The sequence below is a fragment of the Leptosomus discolor genome, chromosome 15 (genome assembly GCF_034619465.1).
Source record: "Leptosomus discolor isolate bLepDis1 chromosome 15, bLepDis1.hap2, whole genome shotgun sequence".
In the NCBI taxonomy this organism is placed as follows: domain Eukaryota; kingdom Metazoa; phylum Chordata; class Aves; order Leptosomiformes; family Leptosomidae; genus Leptosomus; species Leptosomus discolor.
This window is the reverse complement of record NC_141405.1, coordinates 13,580,429-13,598,401: the sequence shown is the minus strand read 5'-3', so window position 1 is coordinate 13,598,401 and position 17,973 is coordinate 13,580,429. Positions and strand designations below refer to the sequence as shown.

General features: G+C 41.8%; 1 protein-coding gene across 1 annotated transcript in view; it reads left to right on the top strand.

Annotated features, from left to right (window-relative positions):
• The first annotated feature begins 2,306 nt into the window (after positions 1-2,306).
• SEC14L1 (SEC14 like lipid binding 1) overlaps positions 2,307-17,973 on the top strand; it is a 38,787-nt gene continuing 23,120 nt past the window's right edge. The window contains exon 1 of the mRNA XM_009950064.2: positions 2,307-2,393. Within this exon, the coding sequence (XP_009948366.1) occupies positions 2,331-2,393 (63 nt within the window). The 5' untranslated portion in view covers positions 2,307-2,330. The remainder of the gene's footprint in view (positions 2,394-17,973) is intronic.

Sequence of the window (17,973 nt, the reverse complement as noted above, 5' to 3'; positions counted from 1 at the left end):
GGATTTGGCATCTACTCAGAGCCCCTGAGGAGCCACAGGCCCAGATGGAGCTTTGGCCTCGGCTCCGGGACGGACGTGTCTGCCAACACCCTGCGCTGAGGGGAGTGCTGAGGGGTTTAGGGCCAAAGTGACCCTCAGGGAGGCCGAGGGAAGGGGAGGTGCCCGCAGAGGGGTGCCACATCCCGCTCCCCGTGCCCTCCCGCCCTCGGGGGCCTCGTGTATTTGTGTGTGTGTGTGTGTGTGTGTGTGTGTGTGTGTGTGTGAGACAGAGAGATAGCGACCGCCTGCACGGGTGTGTCTGACCGTCAGACTCCGCGATGGCGACCCTGCCCTCACGCCGCCGCTGGCACCCCGCGCCCCACACTGCGCATGCCCACCCCCCCACCCCCCCGGGGAGCCGACCGGCGGCAGTGCGCAGGCGCAAGAGCAGCGCGGGGAGAAGTCGCCCTCAGCCCTCCCCCGCCTCCCCGCTGAGCGGCTGCGCATGCGCAGCCCCTGGCCGCGGGCCAAGCCCCGCCCCCCGCCCTGTCACTAGTGACAACAGGCGGCGGCGGCGGCCGCCCGGCGCCCCTCCCCCGCCGGAACCGGCGGCGGCGCTGCCCCGCGCCGGCATGAGGCCAGAGCCCGGGCGGCCGTCGTGACGGGAGCGGTAAGGGTCGCCGCGCCGGTGCCTGTCCCCTGCGTTCCCCTCCCCGCGCCCCGCCGATCGGTTGTGTCCGTGTATGTCCCCCCCCCGCCGCCCCCGTCCTCCCCTCAGCCCCACCGCCGCCGTTGCTGTTCCCCCGCGGCAACTTTCCCGCCGTCCACCCCCTGCCCGCTCTCCGCCGCCTCCCCTCAGCGTTAGCACCGCGGCGCGGTGAGCCCCGGGGAGCGGACGGCGCTCCCCGTGTGGTGGTCGGAGAGGGGCTGGAGGGGGGGGGGGGGGGTAACGGCCCTCGGGCGGGTCACGGCGGCACGGTGGCCGTTGGGCTGTCGGCGGGCGGGCGGGCCGGGCCGGCTCCCCTCGGGGGCGGCGCGGGGCTGTCACAGGTGTCCGCCGGGTCCCGTCCTCCCTGCGCTGGCCCGGCCTGGAGGGGACACGGCGAGGCGGGGGCAGCGCGGTGGGTCCAGGCGAGCCGTGGAAAGAAACGTTGAGTTTCTTTGTTGTGTAACTCTTGTTGTCCGGGGATTAGCGAGGGTTTGCGGGGTTTTTTGCTGATTCAGGTGTTTGGGTTTTTTTGGTTTGTTTTTTCTTAAAAAAAAATGCAGGGTAGTCATGGGTAAATTCCTCTCCCTGAGTAGGATGTCGGGTGAACTTTCTTGGGACTCTTAGTGGCTGCTTTTGGTGTCCGAGAAGCTGCCGTGCCCATCTGCCGTGCTCCGTGGCTGGAGTTGGTAACGCTTTCCAGAAGCGCTGTAGATAACGTGAGAGCGCATTAAAAATATAAAAGTAGAACTAACTTCCTGTAATAAACCCACTTCTCGCTAAAATGAGCCTGGCTCGCAGCCTGGGCTTTCATCTGCAAGTGGTACTGCCAGTATTTTTCAATAAACGTAATTGCATTCAAGAGAGTTTGGGTCAGACACTTTGCTGGGGAAAGCAGACACAAAGCCGTTGGAATAAGTCCTGTCCGTTTTGCTAGTGAATTTTTTCTGGACGTGTATTGAAATGTTTGTAGCTTCACTTAAGTTTTTCTCCCCAGCTATCTCTTAAGTTTCTTTTTCAGGAGAATTAATTTGATTTGGAAATTATGAAGGAATGTCTCATATCAGTGTGCTGTAGTGATCCCTTTTTTCCCCTTTCTTTCTGAAAACAAGGGTTTAAGGGTTTTCAACACTTGGTATATTTTTTAACCTCCTTTTTTGTGTTTTTTTTTGTGGGGTTTTTTTTTTTTTTAAACCAGTCCCTATTCAGAGTGACCTCTAAGCAAGGCAGCCCACTTACCGTGCTGGGGGACTGGGCAATGCTTTTTACGCCTTTAGCTGGTATGTGTCAATGTTTGGTTCTCGGCAGCAGCACAGGAAGTCTCACCATCCTGATGAAGAGTCATAAAGTGTGTTGAAGATTTGTTACTAAAACTGGACTGAAAATGTGCTAATTCTGTGTCATGTTTGGAAGAAATGACAAGTCATTTCTGACAAAAATATACATAGCTTTTCAGGGCCCCATTGTGTCTTCAAAAAAAAAAAAAGATTTGTCAAGGAATTGTGAAGGATTTCCTGTAGAATTGCTAGCATGGTATCACGCACAGAATAATTGTAAGAGAAGATTGAAAATGGCTTCCTACATCTGACAGATGGTTTTAAAAATTTCTTTTTCAGGTTGTGAGTTGATCTTACTAACTGCAGCTATGGTGCAGAAGTATCAATCCCCTGTACGGGTGTATAAACACCCTTTTGAGTTAATTATGGCTGTAAGTATTAATTTTTGCTGTAATTTTCTTCCTTGGCAGTTCCTTGTATTGCAAAGTGCTTACTGGGCTCCGTTTGATAAGTGTGGTAGAACATACAAATCTGAAACGATATACAAAATATGAGCTATGTGTTTTGATGGTTTCTTCTCTACCCAGAGTATTTTTTTACATAATGTGTTCTCTTTTTCTCCCAAAGTTTAAATACAGTTCATAGATTCATTTCAAAGTTATAGCAAAAGTAGTCTCAAAGTGTACTTCCCAGTTGATTCCTGGGGGCAATCTATTCTAGCATGGGGGAAAGTGTCAAACATGTTGATTAAGATTGTTATGGTTGTGTCTTCATCAGTATTGAGCTTACAGGACTAGAGAGCAGAGAGAAAGCCAGGAAAGCAAGGATAAGCCTGAATGAAAGAGGAGAAAGCGTTCTGAGCACTGGTAATACTTTGGTGGCTGAGGAGATTGCTGGGGAGGCCAGAGAGATGAACAAAGAGCCTCTTGGGTGTGTGGTTGCTAATTTGCGTGCTAATGTTACAAATACTAACCAAAAAAAAAAAATCCTAATTAGGTTGCCTGTTCTTTCTTGCTCTCCCCCTCTCCCTCCCTTTTTTCTTTTAGAAAACAGAAAAGAAGTAGGTATTTGACGTTTTTAAGTATATTCAGCCAAAACCACAGCTGCGTGGCTCTCGTGAGTTACAAAGAGCAGTTGAGGAGAGCAGTCAGGTCAGCTTCTACCTGATAAAAACAGTTATAACTAAATAATAATCTAAATAGTAATTGTTTTGTTTCACTTGCTGAAAATACTATGTTTAATAGCTTCAGGGGAGAGTCTTAATAGTGTTCATAGTGTAAATATTTAGATAGATCACATGGTTTGGAGTGCAGAGTTCCTTAGAGAAGTCATCCTTCGCAGTCACAGGGCAAAAAAGGATTAGAGCACTCTACAGGGAATACTTCAGTTTCTTTTTATCTTACTTCTAAAGCTGCCTCCAGTATTACACATGCAGGTCTTGCTCTTGCAAACACTTCAAGGCAGCGAGTGGTTATTTTCATGGGTGGTGAAGAATTTGACTGTGATATGTTTAAGGTCTTTTAGGACCTTACTACACTCTTGACAGCTAGGCTGCAGTTGGCTTCTAATTTAAATTTGATTGTGTGTGTAACTTTAACCTTCAGTGAAGTCTGCTGGTTCTTGTTCTTCCATCAGTCAACCAAAATGAGTTTCCTCAACAAAATTCTCTGGCAGCTTGCTGAACTGATCAGTCTTTACCTTGCTGTTGAGTTGAAGGCAAAAATTCTTTTAAGTTATTTCCTCAAGGATATTTTGAGTCAAAATGCTGACATCAGGATTTTTCACAGTGCTTTATTTGGTGTAATTAGAAACACTTCTGGCTATTAATATAAACGTTGAGCTCTCAAACTGCTCTGTATCTTGGGCATAACATTTGAGGAATAATCTTTAACAAATAGTAAGTCTTTTCTTACATGAAAGCTTTTCTCCTTTGGAAAGAAAGAGACTATACTACGTACGCAGCTAGGATGAAACAATAGTTGAAAAATTAAAACAGTGAACTAAGAGGAGAAGAATGTTTATAAAAAGAAAGAGTCTGCTGAACAGGGTGCTTTTTGGGCCCAGAAGTTTAGGTTAGTGATAATACATGTGATTTCTTTTGTCTGTCAGGGCAGGGAGTTATCACTTGGAACTTGTTCAGAATGTGATCACTGGATGAACATCCTTTTCCTGCTGCGTTCCTTCTGTTACTGGTTTTTAAAACTTGCAAAAGCGCTGGTGGTGATCTATCAAAACTGTTCATGCGTTTTCTGAAGTATGTAGAGGACTGCCTCCATGAGCCAAATTCTTTAAAGCATATAAATAGCGTAGGCTAGTTTGATGCTTTTTGTTACGGTTTTCACTTGGTTGAATAGTGATTGCGTAAGTTGATGAAGTATTTCTGGAAGGAATATTCGTGTCAAATTTTGTGCTTGCTGAAGTGGAAGTACTATGTTGCATATTCTCAAAAAAAAGTGCTATAATGTTATTTTAACAGTGCCAGCAGCTCTGCTGAAATGAGGAATACGTCCTGGTATATACCAAGCTTGAATTTAAAGCACACGACAAGTGACTTTAACAAAACGTGTTTTGAGTTTTCTCTGTTCCTGTCTTTTATTTGCACCCTTTGAGAGAATGTATCCTCAAATAGAGGTTTAAACCCACAGACCAAAGATGCTCAGCTGTCAGTAAAAAGTCTCTCGAAGAAACCTTTGGTCAATGTGGCAGCAGTGTTCTTTATGCCGAGTTGTTTAACAAAAATAGCTGTTTCTAGCCTGGGTCTTGTTGTGTGGGATCTCATCTTTGTCTTAAGGTGCTGAGTACTTCTAAAAATTTTATCTGGAAAATCATCCTCGCTTCCCTGAGAGTTTCACAGAACTGAAGAGGTAATTCATTCTATAGAGTGGTAATGAAGATCACCAGTGTTAGCGAAGCCCATGTGGACTGTAAAGATTTCCTGGATGAATCGTGTTCCAATTACAAATTGTAACTCATTAAGTCAAACTAATATTTAGCTTTCAGATGGAGAAATCAGCGTAAAATTCTTCTTTTCTACAAGCAACCAAGTGAATGGCACTTGCAGAATGGGTCATTTACACTACAAACTTCCTATTTGCCCACTTTTCCTTTCCTGGGTTTCAAAGAGGTACTTGAGGGAGAACGAAGTACAATCAGCATTCCATTCATGCTGCTCTAGTGTGTTTTGAGAGAACTTTGTTCTCTCTGTGAAGGGTGAGTGCAGCTATATTAAGACAAAAAACTGGATTTAATTCCGCTTTGATCTAAACCAAGATTGACAAGTGTTTTGCAGACAATCATGTTATAAAGACTTTTAAAATAGATGCAGTGAAAATTCTTTTTCTAAGTTGAATTGATGTTGAAAATAAGTTTCTCTCTTATGCTCCTCCACTGAAATCTAAAAATCGTCTGTTGAGCCCTAAAGTGTCTCTACGACAATATACTTCAAGGCACAACTCTTATCTCTCATCTGTGAGAGAATTGGTGAAGTACTGTTGTTGGTAGAGTTGGGAGATCCGTTGCTGCATGCTTCTTGCCTGCCTTCATCATTAAAGGCAAACTGCGTAAAATCTGATGTAAGCTCCTTCCCTTGGAAGTGGTGAATTGAGTGATTCCAGAAATTATCCAAGTTGCTTTAAAAACAGTAAGAACTGGATGCGAATCTTTTAATGAAACTTTAATGAACTTGAAAAGATTCTAGAGTCATAGGCTAGCAATGATCATGTTTTAATCTGATATGCCTAACACAGGCAATATGCTTTCACCAAATGGTTACCGATGCCGACATGATGACTTTTGGCTGCTCTGTGGCATACTGAGCATAAGCAACTTCTTGAAAACTCTTATGCGTGTCTGTGTATATATATTAAAAAAAACCCAGACCAACGACTTGCGCAGCTGTTCATCAGACTGAATAGAATCTTGCCTTGTTTTTTCCTCCTGTTCACGTTGAGGTTTACGTAATGCTGGAAGCAGCTGAAATGTGAAAAATGACTGTTTACTTAGACTCACTTGTCAAGTTACCAAGGTTAAATGAATTGGAGAAAAACTGAGAAGCTGCTTTTATAAAATTTTTAAAGATTAGAGGTTCAATTTTTTATATTAGCTTAAAGAGGTTTACATTTAAAGTAATGTAGGGACTTTGCTGAATAAGTAGTTCTTAATGTTAAAAGTCAGTTAAGAACTTGAATCTTTCTTAGCACACATGAGGCTAAAACTAACTTTAGAGAGTCACAGCTCATTTTCAGTCTGACATGCATTAGATAATTCCCCTTGAGTTTAATTTCCAAAGTATAAATAATGAATAATCAGCTACTGTGGCATTCCAAGGGTGGAATTTATGCAAATGGAAAATAAGTAAGATTTTTGAAAACAAACAAACAAACCAACAAACCACACATTGAATTGAACCATTGATGAGAGGGTTGGGTTTTTTTTAGTTTCCCGAAGCTCTGTGAAATATGCATTGCTCTTCAGCCCATTTAGAAAATGTCCTATTTACAGCCACAAACTACTTAGTTTCAGAAATAAATATGAATAGTAACGACTGAACACAGCAAGTGTACTCTAAACCTGTCCTGTTACATTTAGTCAAATTAAGAACTTGTGACTTTGTGAAAGCTAAGAATTTCAAATCTGTCTGTGACAGCAGACAGACTTTCAAAGGTATTTTGCAGTCTTTTGAATACCTGAAATAGTATTTCCACTTTGTTAAAGTTTCTGGTGTTTGTCAGCTTCCACTGGTGCCAAATAACGCAGAGAAGTCTGTAGGTAAACTAATCATTAATGTCAGGAGCTTGTAGTTGTGGAAATAACACATTTTTATTTTAAAATCGGAATTGCAATTATTCTTGCACTGCCTTGAGGCTGAAAACTACTTCCTTCCAAACTACATATCCTCATCAAAATCCTTTAAAAAAAAAAAAGGGGGGGGCTCATGTTTTTCCTTTGCTCATTGTTGATAGAATATCTAAAGTATCTAAAGCATGAATCTTTCTGAAGTGTAACGTGTAGTGCCTCTTTGCCTGTATTGTAAATTTAATTGTTCAAATTTGCTGCTTTTGGACAACAGGCTGACTGGGTTTTTTTTGTTTTATAGATCTGAAAAAAAGTAATGTTTAAGATAAATCTCTGTGAGTTAAAGTATCCCTAAATTACAGGAAAGTAATAAGATTGTAGGTGGCATAAATACGCTTCAATGATAGAGTAGATTAGAAAAAATCTGTTTTCTTCAGATTGACAAACCAAAGCATAATCCCTTGATCTAGATTGTAGTGACTTTCCTGATCAGGCAGTACATTCTTTTCATTTTAAAGGTTATTACTTTAAAATGTCGTATATAAAAAAAAAAATCTGTATCAAGTTGTGCCACACCTGCTCAGACACCCCTACAGGTTTTATTCCTTCTAGTCTAATTTTCTTTTTCTTGGAAAAAAGCACATTCCACGCATCATGTGAACAGCGGCTGAGAGGCTGATGAGAAAAAGGAAGCCGTCCTCCAAGTGCTTGTGAAAGCTTTAAATGTATAGAGAAGTAGTTTATTCCCCTGCTGCGGTGCACCTTCTTGAGGGTTTGTCTTGGATACTTAAAGCCTGGGGAAGGGAGAAGCTGTGTCTCTGCTCCTGAAACTGCTCAGTGGTTTTCCCTTTGGTTGTGAGACTCCCAGACTCACCTACTTTGCTTCCTGCCTTTGTTGAAAATTCAGGTTTATTTACTGTTGGAAATGTGTTGGTAAAACTGCAGTGGACTGGTGCCTGGTCTGGATTTTCTTATTTTATACTAAGTGTCTGCAGTTTAACTGTTGTTTTATGTTGTTGTTGATGGTCTCTTGTGTTATCACATGCTGTAAGAACAAATGAATTTTTGGCCACTTGTTTGGAATGAGCCATGAGTAACAAATGGAAGAGTTAAGTTGAGTATGAGGGAAAAGTACTGACCTAGCAGGCCGCTTACTGTGCGATTTATGTGTTGTTTTATGGCCTGCTTAGCTATTTCCATGGCTAGCTGTTTCCTGTTTTTTTGTGGGCAAACACATGACATGACTGTAGCTGACAGCTGCAGTTCTCTTATTCACCAAATGCTTTTAGTCAGGTTTTTTAACAAGTCTTTTACACTTTAAAAGGTAAAACACCACTACTGTCAAACTCTGAAAGGTGTCAATAGAAGAAAAATAGGTATCGAAACAGTCCTTGTTACTGTGTTCTGAAAGCACTCCCAGCTTTTCACCCTTTGCAAGTGTTTCAGCTCTGAGAGTGGTGTGAAATGCTGCTCTAGGATCTGTTACCAGCCAAGTGACGTGGCCTTTGAGTTTAAAATCTTATACACATGGGAACCCGGCAGAAAGGAAGTGGTTAACACATTCTGCAGAGTCCTAGATGCTCATGATACTACAGTTACGATCTGGAAAAAGTATAACTTCATGCTCGTAATTTAACATGTGGTTAACCATTAAGGAGCATGTGTAAAAGCCTTCAAAACCCTGTGGGAAAGAGATATAGTGTATTTTTTTTGTTGTTGTTAATTTAAAAAATGTGTCCAATGAGAAGCCAGAGGTTGCTTAGAGATCAGAGACGTCAGCTGCAGATGCAGAATGAGGTGTTTCTGTATGGTATGGCCGGTTATGTGCAGCTCCAGCTTGAGCAATCTACGCTTCCTCTTCCTGTGGAGCTGTTACTGCTGTCTTACAGCAGAATATCTGAGCTGCTGTGCTTTTAGGAAACAGGCACACCATGAAAGAGGGAGCAGAAGGAGAGCCTAAGGGATTGGAGGCAACCCCTGAGGACTTTCCAAGAAGCACATTCAGTCAAGAGTCCAGATTTTGGAACACAGAATTGAGGGGTATTCATTGATTTTTCGTAACCAAGATCGGTTTTGCGTTGCACTTAGTTTGAATTCAGTATGTTTCTGGAAGGAGGGCAGCAATGTGATCTTAAAACTGTTGCGTTCTGAAGATAGAATGAATCTTCTGAGAATTTGCAAGGAAATCTGTTAATTAGCTCAAGTTAAAATTAATTACGGGTTAGTCTTAAATGAGCTATTTTCTTTTCTCCCAAGTGAATTTGTCTTCCAGTTTTTCATGTAATTTAAAATTACTGTGTATATATTCTAAATTAAGTAGGCTGTTAAACTGAGTTATTAACACTTTTTATCTCATTTTTGTGATGTAGTTTAAGACAGGTCAGGTTAGCAGCTCAGGTAAAATGTTAAGTAATGTCTGTTACAGGTAATTTAATAATTGGCTTTCTCGCAGCCAATTCACATGCAGCTGATTTCGGCTGTAATCAGTCAGTGATGTCTGAGGTGGGTCATGCCAAGAACTCGTGGCATGGTGGCAACATGGCCGGAAAGCCTGCGTTGGAAGGACTGCCTGGCATTATCTGGGCTCCACTGCAGCACGGGACAGTGTGGCCAAAAGAGTACAAGCAAGCAATGAGCCATCAAAATTTGAGATCGGGTCTCAAGGTCTTGGCTTTTCTTTGCATTGCTTTTACTCGAGTAATGCTAATTTCAGCCCAGTCCACAGAGGTTTTCAGCATGGGGTTCATGGGCTCTTTCTTCTAAGGGTCAGAAACCAAATATGTGGTTTCCCATTATAGCTAAGTTGGTGTACCAGCTCGCTCTTGCTGCTTTCTTGCAAAGACACGTTCATCAGCAAGCAAGTTGAGGGAGACAGGCTGGTCAAAAGCTGTCTTGGAAAAAAGGAAAGTAAGCACCTTGTCAGCCCAACTTCCTCACCAGGCTCGTTTGAGGCTGATGAGCACCTCTGTGGGAGCAGGAGCTTGTCCCCTCCTGCGCTGTTGGCGAGCTGATGGCAGCTGGCCACAAGAAAGAAAGAGCAAGTCAGCAGGGCGTTTGTCAGTACATGTTGCACTGCAGGAGCCCTTGATTCCGTAGGGCAATAATTGGGGATCTGCAGTTTGAAAAATGCCAAAGCCCGTCGTTGTAACAGGAAAGGAGGGCACCGCTAGAAACTTGATTCAGCAGTCTTCAGGCCTGGTATCGTTTAGCAGTGCCAAGTATTTGCAAATTGTGCTAAATGGCTCGGAGTTCTGGATTCTGTGAGTTGCTTTGGCATAGAGGGGAATCTGCCCCTACCTTAGAAAAACAAAAATTAAAAAATAAAAATAAAATGATATTTTGTATGATCTAATGGGGTAGCATGCGAGCTGACCGGTTGGTTTTCTTGCTTTGTATTCGTATACGAAACCAGATTAGACTGTTTTCTGTCTTGAGTTCCTCTTGGGTTTTACTTTATTATTAGATTTGGGGACTATATATCAGTAGATTTGAAAATAAAATTATCGCAAGGCTGTTGGAATTGAGCAGCTTTAACTCTGTTGACAGCAGAGGGATCATGGGAGGGAGCAAAGAGAAGCTACCCTTTTGTATTAAAAATGAATTTTTACTTAAAATGTTTTAATTCTTAATTATATACATATAGGTTCTCTTAAACTAGCATTTCAAGACTTTGTCATGGTCAGGTTTATGAAGTTAAATATGTCAGTCTGTAGGGTTATGTACAGGTGGGATTACTTGTTGGATAATTACAACTGTTTTCATTCTGACATTATTTATATTCTCAAAACTTGAGTATAGATGCTTTATGGAATATATGCAGATCAATCTGTGTAACAATTGAACACTACATTGCAAACCTCTTAGCATCTCTGTGACTGATAACTTTCTGCCGTGCCTGCTGCTGTAATATTATATCATATTGCTTTGATAATAATCTCATTTTGTGAAAATGAGTATTTCGCTGGTGATGGTCAGGACGGCGATGTGTCATTTATGTTTGTTTATGCCACAACAGAAGGGGAACAGTTGGTTTCCTGATGAGAGCACTTCCTTTCTCGAGTGCTTTGTGCCTCTTCATTTAGCGTGAAATCCGAAATGCCATAGACATTAAGTCCAGTTCGGGAACATCAGTCAGCGGAATCCTTTCCAGAGGACGTTTTTCTGGCTATTTCATTCAGTGTGTAAATTATACTACTTAATTTGCAAAACTCTCTCTTTGCTGTGCAATTCATTGGCCTGTGGATAAATTCTTCATTACTGAATTCATGGCTCTATGAAATTACTTCTTTCTGTTGAAGTGTTTCATGGTCTGCATGGTGCAGCCACTGATGTTGTAATGAACAGGATTTAAAGCAATTTCACTTGAACTTTTGTTCTGTGTTGTCTAAACCAATTCTTGCTTTTGTTTGCCTTTCTTTGCTGTAAAGGAGGGCAAAGAACAAAGAACTGATTGTCCATGATCTAGGATTTTAATTTCTTTTTAGAAAATAATCAAAGGAGTCATGACTGTTCTTTTTAAATTGGCTTATCTTTTGAAGCTAGGTGGTATCTTTCTGTTTGTATTTTATTGGGGAGCAGATTCCGGGGTGCAGGAGTTGTACCGCCTTAACACGCCAGTGATGCATCTAGCAGTGGTATTACCTGGTTATTGATATCATGATGGTGTATTTGGATGTGGGAAAAAGGATTGTGTTCTGTCTCTTAACGAGAACCACAGTGCTGAATTGCACCATAAGGCCTATCTGGCTAGCGTGCTATGTGTCTGGCAGTGGCCAAGGGCAGTATCTGCCTCTAGGGAAGAGGATAAGAATGAGGTAAACATATGGTAACACTCTCTGGGGATACTCTTTCATTTTATAGCGATGTGTCTTGACAGCCCTTCTGGTCCAGAATGTGCCCGATGTCTATAATAGCACTGCATGTGACTTCTTCCTTGTGCCTGCCCAGTTCCTTTCTGGAGCCAAGTGAACTCTATCGTGACACCCTCCAGCAGGAGTCTGTGCTTCATGACACTCTCTGTCAAGAGATGTATCCTTTATCTGGAGCCTTGCTCCTGCGTGCTCAGCTTCACACCACCTGCTCCTTGTGTTGGAAGAGGCAGTAAAACCCTACTCGCATTCCTCGTGCAGTTTGCCCTCTGAGATCTGTAAGATATCTCCCACCGTTTTTAAATTGATCTTTTTGATGCTGATGAATCATAAAGTTTAATAGTTTATGATTCCATATGAGGAACCACTGTTGTTCTGTACTGTTGGTCTTCCACTGTCGATTTCTAACCTTTTTGAGGTATCAGATGAATCAGACCTGTATGTAAGGTTAAGGGTTTTTTTTTAAATGTTACATTTAACTTCCTAGCTTAAGAGGTAAATTGTCTGCAGGCCCCAGACCCTTTCGTGTTGCATTTTGATGACATTCCATTGACATTAGTGAATGGTCAAGATTTAACTGATGTACTTAACAAATTTTAATTGGTTTGCTTAATAGAGTACAGCTGGTCCAAAAGCCAAACGGAGACCTTTACGGTTGAGCCATGCTACTTATCTTGAATTATACCCTTTTGGCAAAGCTTTCTCTGCTATACTGATTATACTCTGGTATCACTCTTGCAGTGCTTAGAGGCCAAGTGCCTCTGGGCCAAAGGAAAACCTGGTGGGTGCAGTCTGAGACAATGAAGTCAAACCTGTTTCACTGAACCCTCATGAGGGGGGGGTTGATCTGGATGGAGATCAGAAGACTTTGTTCTTTGTGGTTGTACAAGTCTTTAACCTTTCAGACAATGGTTTAATAAGGAATTTTGAGCCTATACTGTAGCAATGCTGTAGTCATCCTTTCCTCTCCCACTCAAATTGTATTGTGTCTGCACAGTAATAATTTTATTTAAGATACCCTAACATATTCCAGATGTTAAATGTGTTTTAACTGACCTGCTTATTGAAAGTGCCTGTGATTCTAAGACCCAAAAAAAGTGACAAATACCAGTTGTAGGACTCATAATAAGTGAGACTTAAGCATGGAATAATAGAGCAGTAAGGAATATTTGCTGTTCCAAAAATAGATCCTCAGTGGACACAGTAGGATCGCAGCTGAATTTTAAAGTAAAACTGACTGCAGAGGAACCAGATACGCAATTTTGTTAACTGGAAAAGAATGGAGAAGCCAAGTACCAAATTCTGCTTTCAGTGTGGCAGTGTGCTGTGCGCTTGAGGTGCCTATTAGAGTGCAGAACGTAGTTGTCATTGTTCAGCTGCTGTAAGACAAGTAATGGTTATTTACAAGCAATGCTAAGACAAGCTTAATGGTTTACAGTCGTTTTGATATGTGTATCTTAAAAATGTCAGAGAAAGATACGTTCCTGTGTTGTGTGAAGGTTTATGTATTGCCATTGTTGCAGAGAAATAGGAAGTGCTTGAGAATAGCTCACATTCCCCAGCAGTCACATGTCTGCAAGCATTTAAGCTTTCACTGGCCTGTTGCCAGCCTTCACTGTGATTCTCTTTTGGAGGTCAGCCTCTTCTCCATAGTACTTTAACCTTGAGGCAAAACAGTCGTGTCCTGTGCAATTGGGGTCAGAAGCCAAGTTTCCTATCCTAGAAACTACTGAAGTTGACTCTAATTGCAGGGCACATTCTGTCAAACAAAGTGCGCTCAGAGCTATGTGGCTTCTGGGCCAGAACTGGTTTCCATCTGTCTGCTTGGAACATGTGCAGAGCAAACACTCATTTCTCTCTGTAGAATAGTTTTGCACATGCATTTAATACAAACTAGTTAAAGTGAAATTGCAAGTCAGTCTGATACTGCTGTTGCCCCCAGTAAGTCAGCTAAAGGTCGGTGTACACTGAAGAGCAATTTATAGCAGCATGGCTATAAAGTCTGTTCTTGATGTTCCACCTTCAACCTAGACCAGAACAGTGTCAGTTGCTTTTCTTCTAACCAGCAATTTGATATTCTTCTGTCTTGCAGTCAGAAGCCAACCTAACCTGAGTGATCAGGCTTTCCCAGCTTACTCCAAAGGAGAGGAAGATTAAAATGATTTTATTTACATTCAGCATGTTTGGGTTTTCTGTCCTTAATCTTTTTTTTTTTTTTCCCCCTGAGGAAGGAGTGGTACTTGCCCAACTTCTGTATTCTAGCATCTCATTTTAGAGATTCATATCTCAGGATTGCGCAGAGGCTGCAGTTGAAGTTAGCCTTGCTCACTCTTTAGTGGAGTGGCGCTATGCCTTGGGCTCTTTTGGGCTCTCTTGAAGGGAGGAAAAGAATTAATGATCCTCTTGTGAGTGTCTGGGAGGCAAGCAGGTGTAAGTTTGACACTGCCTATCCACTTTCTCCTCAAATCCCACCCTGGTCATTCATTTGCTCTCTGAGGATGGGCATTCAGGCTCCCATACAAGAGTAAAGTATTACACAATTCCAGCTGTGCAGATTTATTTAAGCAAACCACAAATGACTTGTATCTGTTTTAAAGAAACCACTGTTCCAATTAAAGTACCATTGAGGCATGCCTGTGGTTATTAAAGATCATCTTTTACAGATAAAAGATGAAATGTTAGCCCTTGTCTTCAGGTCAGATTCTTTATCCCCAAACTGTTACACCTGCTGAATCAATATACCTTTTACCACCAGAAGTTTAAATAAAGTTGGATTAAATCATTGAAGAGCTTACTTTTTACCTGGAAGAAGATTGTGTCTCTGCATGTAGCAAAATGGTTCTTAGGTGGTTAAGAGCCAGTCACCTTCAAGTTTTATTACATGCAGCTGTATGCAACAATCAGGCCACTATAATTTTGCTGGTAAAGCTTCTCTATGGGACCACTTTTCTGAAATAAAAATGGCCCAGCTATTGAATCGTATCCGTGCAGGAAGGGTACGCTGTGGGGGATAAAGCAGTGATCTGTGTAGAAGGAGCCTATGTGGGTGGCTTGACTGGTCACATCCCTCGTGACAATAGAGGTTTCTGTGTCCACCTAATTCTTCCGGTGCAGGAAAGCGGCGGCTCTTTGCTCAGTCTAGTAAGTTGGTTACCACAGTTGTATAACTGAACAGTGAATTACCAGTAAAATTCCACTTCTCTGAAAGATTGCTTCATAGCCTGTTTGGAATCTCCTGCTTTATTTATAAGGTCTAAATTACTTTAATAAAATATTAAAATATTAAAGTAACTTTATTCATGCTTGAAAACACTGGACACTGAAGTTGAAATTAACTGTAGCCTACACATTCATGCTCTAATACAGAGGGAGTTTTCTTCAGACCTTCCTGTTCCATAATAACTCCTGCTTTTTGCCTTTTCTTCTATCCCCTACCTTGCTTTTGGTTTTGGGCAGTCTAAAGCAAATATGCTATGCTTTTTGTAGTATAACTCCAATTTGTCAAGAGTGCTTTATGAATATATATTAACAAGTATTTCCTTGGATAAGCTTAGAGTTTTACTGATACTTAGTTGTAGGTGCTATCTAAATGGAGCATCTTTTCAAGAAGCTGTCTGTGAAATCCTTTTGATTTCTGGTTTGTATGCTAGTAGAATGAGCACTTTCTTGGTACACACATACCTCACAGAGAATATAAACTAAAACTCAGAAATGTGTGTAAACTTTTTAAATTATGCCAAGGAAAAAGGATTTTTTTTTTTCTGAAATTGTAACTATCTTCTTGAGGTTGGGTTTGGTGTATTCAGTGACTTTTAATAGCAGTAGAAGGTAATTAGTTCTAAATACTGTTAATGAAAGGGATACTAATATGCGTAATCCTGACTAGTCAATGCATACTTAGCATTAATTTCTCCAAAACATTCTCTGCAGCAGCTATCTGGAGGTGTACTTGTTGCAAAGTGTCCTGTGATTGACAGCTAAGATAACATCCCAAAGTGCACGTAGTTTGGGGGGATGTTTTGTGCAGTAAGGCTATTTTGATTTCAGTAGGACTCTTGATGCTATCTGTGGGTGATGGCCTCAAAGGGAAGAAGCTTAAGCACAAGCAAGACAAACTGAGTTTCAAGATGGGTACCAAAGTTTTAGAATATGGTGCAGATGCTGTGATGAGATTGCTGGAAGATCTGTCCAGATTCAGTGACTGCTTTGACAAATGACCTGGATGACACCATGAACAGTCTGCTTGCTAAGTTTTCAGGCGGTGCCATAGCGTGTTTGTGAGTGCATTACACCTCACGGGGACTCAAAGCTAGTTTACAAGAACTAGCCTTCAGGGTAACTATTAGGGCTGTTTAAAATGCCAAGCTATGCATTTGAGCTATATTTGTAATGTACTTAAAGCCAATAGCGATCAACACCGTAACCATGGAAATGCTGCCTGAAGTGAAGAGATGAACAGAAATGCCAGCGTTGGTGTGTTAGTGCTATTACGTTCAATTGAAAGGGCTTTGTAGCCGTGTTAACACATGGAAGGTCCTGTTGTCAGAAGCCCAGGGTGGTGTGTGATGTGTTGTATAAGCAGCACTCTAACTGCAAGCTATGGAGAGTACAGGTTCACTTAAAATACCATTTCAGCGATATTTCATGGGTTTTGTGATTGGCAGTGTGTATAAGCTATTGTTATGCCTGAAAATTGACATGAAGTTGTTCCTTTTATGCTGCAGAAGACTTCAAAGAGATTAAATAGGTGCGAAGTAGCCTGGCCTGTGTCTACAGAGCTGTGTGGACAAGCCTGGATGCTTCCTCTTCCTTGTATTAGCGCTTTGTTCCTTGTCGAAAGCCACGGAGTCCCTGTTCTGAAAGGTTGCTTTGCTTCCCCTGTGTGCATCCTGTACACATTTTGGGTGACTGGTGGTAAAGTGCTGTTTGGAGTGACGGTGATGCAGAAGCAAACAAAAAATTGCCTCTAAATTTTTATGGTCTCGGCTAGAGTAACTTATATGACCTAAAGCACAAGAATATCTTCTGTGCTGTTTCCTGACTCCATGGAGATTTTAATTTATTGAATCAAAGCTCTTCATACAACGTTACAAAGTAGCTATTGAATTTGAGTTTAGTCTGTGTACTGGGTTATTTTGTAATGGTTGTGGGCAATGTCCTCATTGCTTTCAGAGGCTTTCTGTTCCAGGAATTTGTAGAATGGATGTGAAGGTCAGAAGTGCTCTCACAGTGTTTCTAGGATTTGAGCAGCAAATTGCTCTGCCTGCTTTGTATGTGGCAGGCCTTGTTAACCTGTTTGGTGGAACAAATAGGTATTGTTTATTCTGTGGTGACATCCACAAGATTACTTTAATGGGCTTTCATTAGCTCTGCTCATACCATCTAGGAGTAGGGCATATTGGAAATGTGCAAGAAATGTAACTGGATACTTACTTAACTTCAAAGTACTGGGGGTTTCTAATACAGCTAAATATAAAAATGGGCAAAACAGCCTTGCTTTCTTCTTCATACAAAGTATTGAAGCCAAAGGCATTATATAGTTAAGCTAAGGGATGAATTTAAATGTATTGGAATAAATCTCATCTTCCCTTCCTCTTTCTCTGTGAACGTTTGCAAACTGTAAGTGGGTCATTCATAGCAGCGTAGGGTCTGAAATCCTTTTCAGTGAGACTTGGTTAAATCAAGAGAACCCCTTTAAACAAGTAGGAGCATCAAAAGAAGACAAGGAAGGGCAGGGATTATGCTCTCCTTATACCTAATAAAAACTTGTCTGCCATGCAGAGCTCCTGAATGACAGAGGAGCTGTCAGGGGCAAGAATTTAATGGCTTTGGTGAATGCCAGGGAAAGAAATGTTTTCTTGTCCACCTCTGCTTGTAGTTGGTTTCATTTCCCTCAACTCCTGGTTTCCTGGAGAATTTATCAGGAATTTCATTTCCATTCCACAAAAGGAGAGGTGAGCTGAGAAGGCTCAATTTACTGGCTTGACTGGCTTTCAAATGCCTTTCTAGAGACAAGGATGCTGTAAACAGCAAGTCATCTTGGCGCTTCATACTCTGACAAGATCAAGTGAAGCCCTGGTGATGTTAAGGAAATGGTTTCTGTAATGACCTTCAAGTGTTTGTAGGGTTGTACGGCTCCTTGGAGCCTAGGTTGTTCGAAGCACAGGGAATCCTTTAAGACCTGGGCAGGATCCAGTAAAGTGTGTTTGGTCATGACTGATTCAGTGTATTGGTCTCTCTTGAAATCTGTTGGGCCCTTGATCTTCTGAATATAGGAGATAGACCTGGGCTATAAATTTGAGCACCACTTCAGTGCAATATCATAAATATGGCGTTACAGGAGTATGAA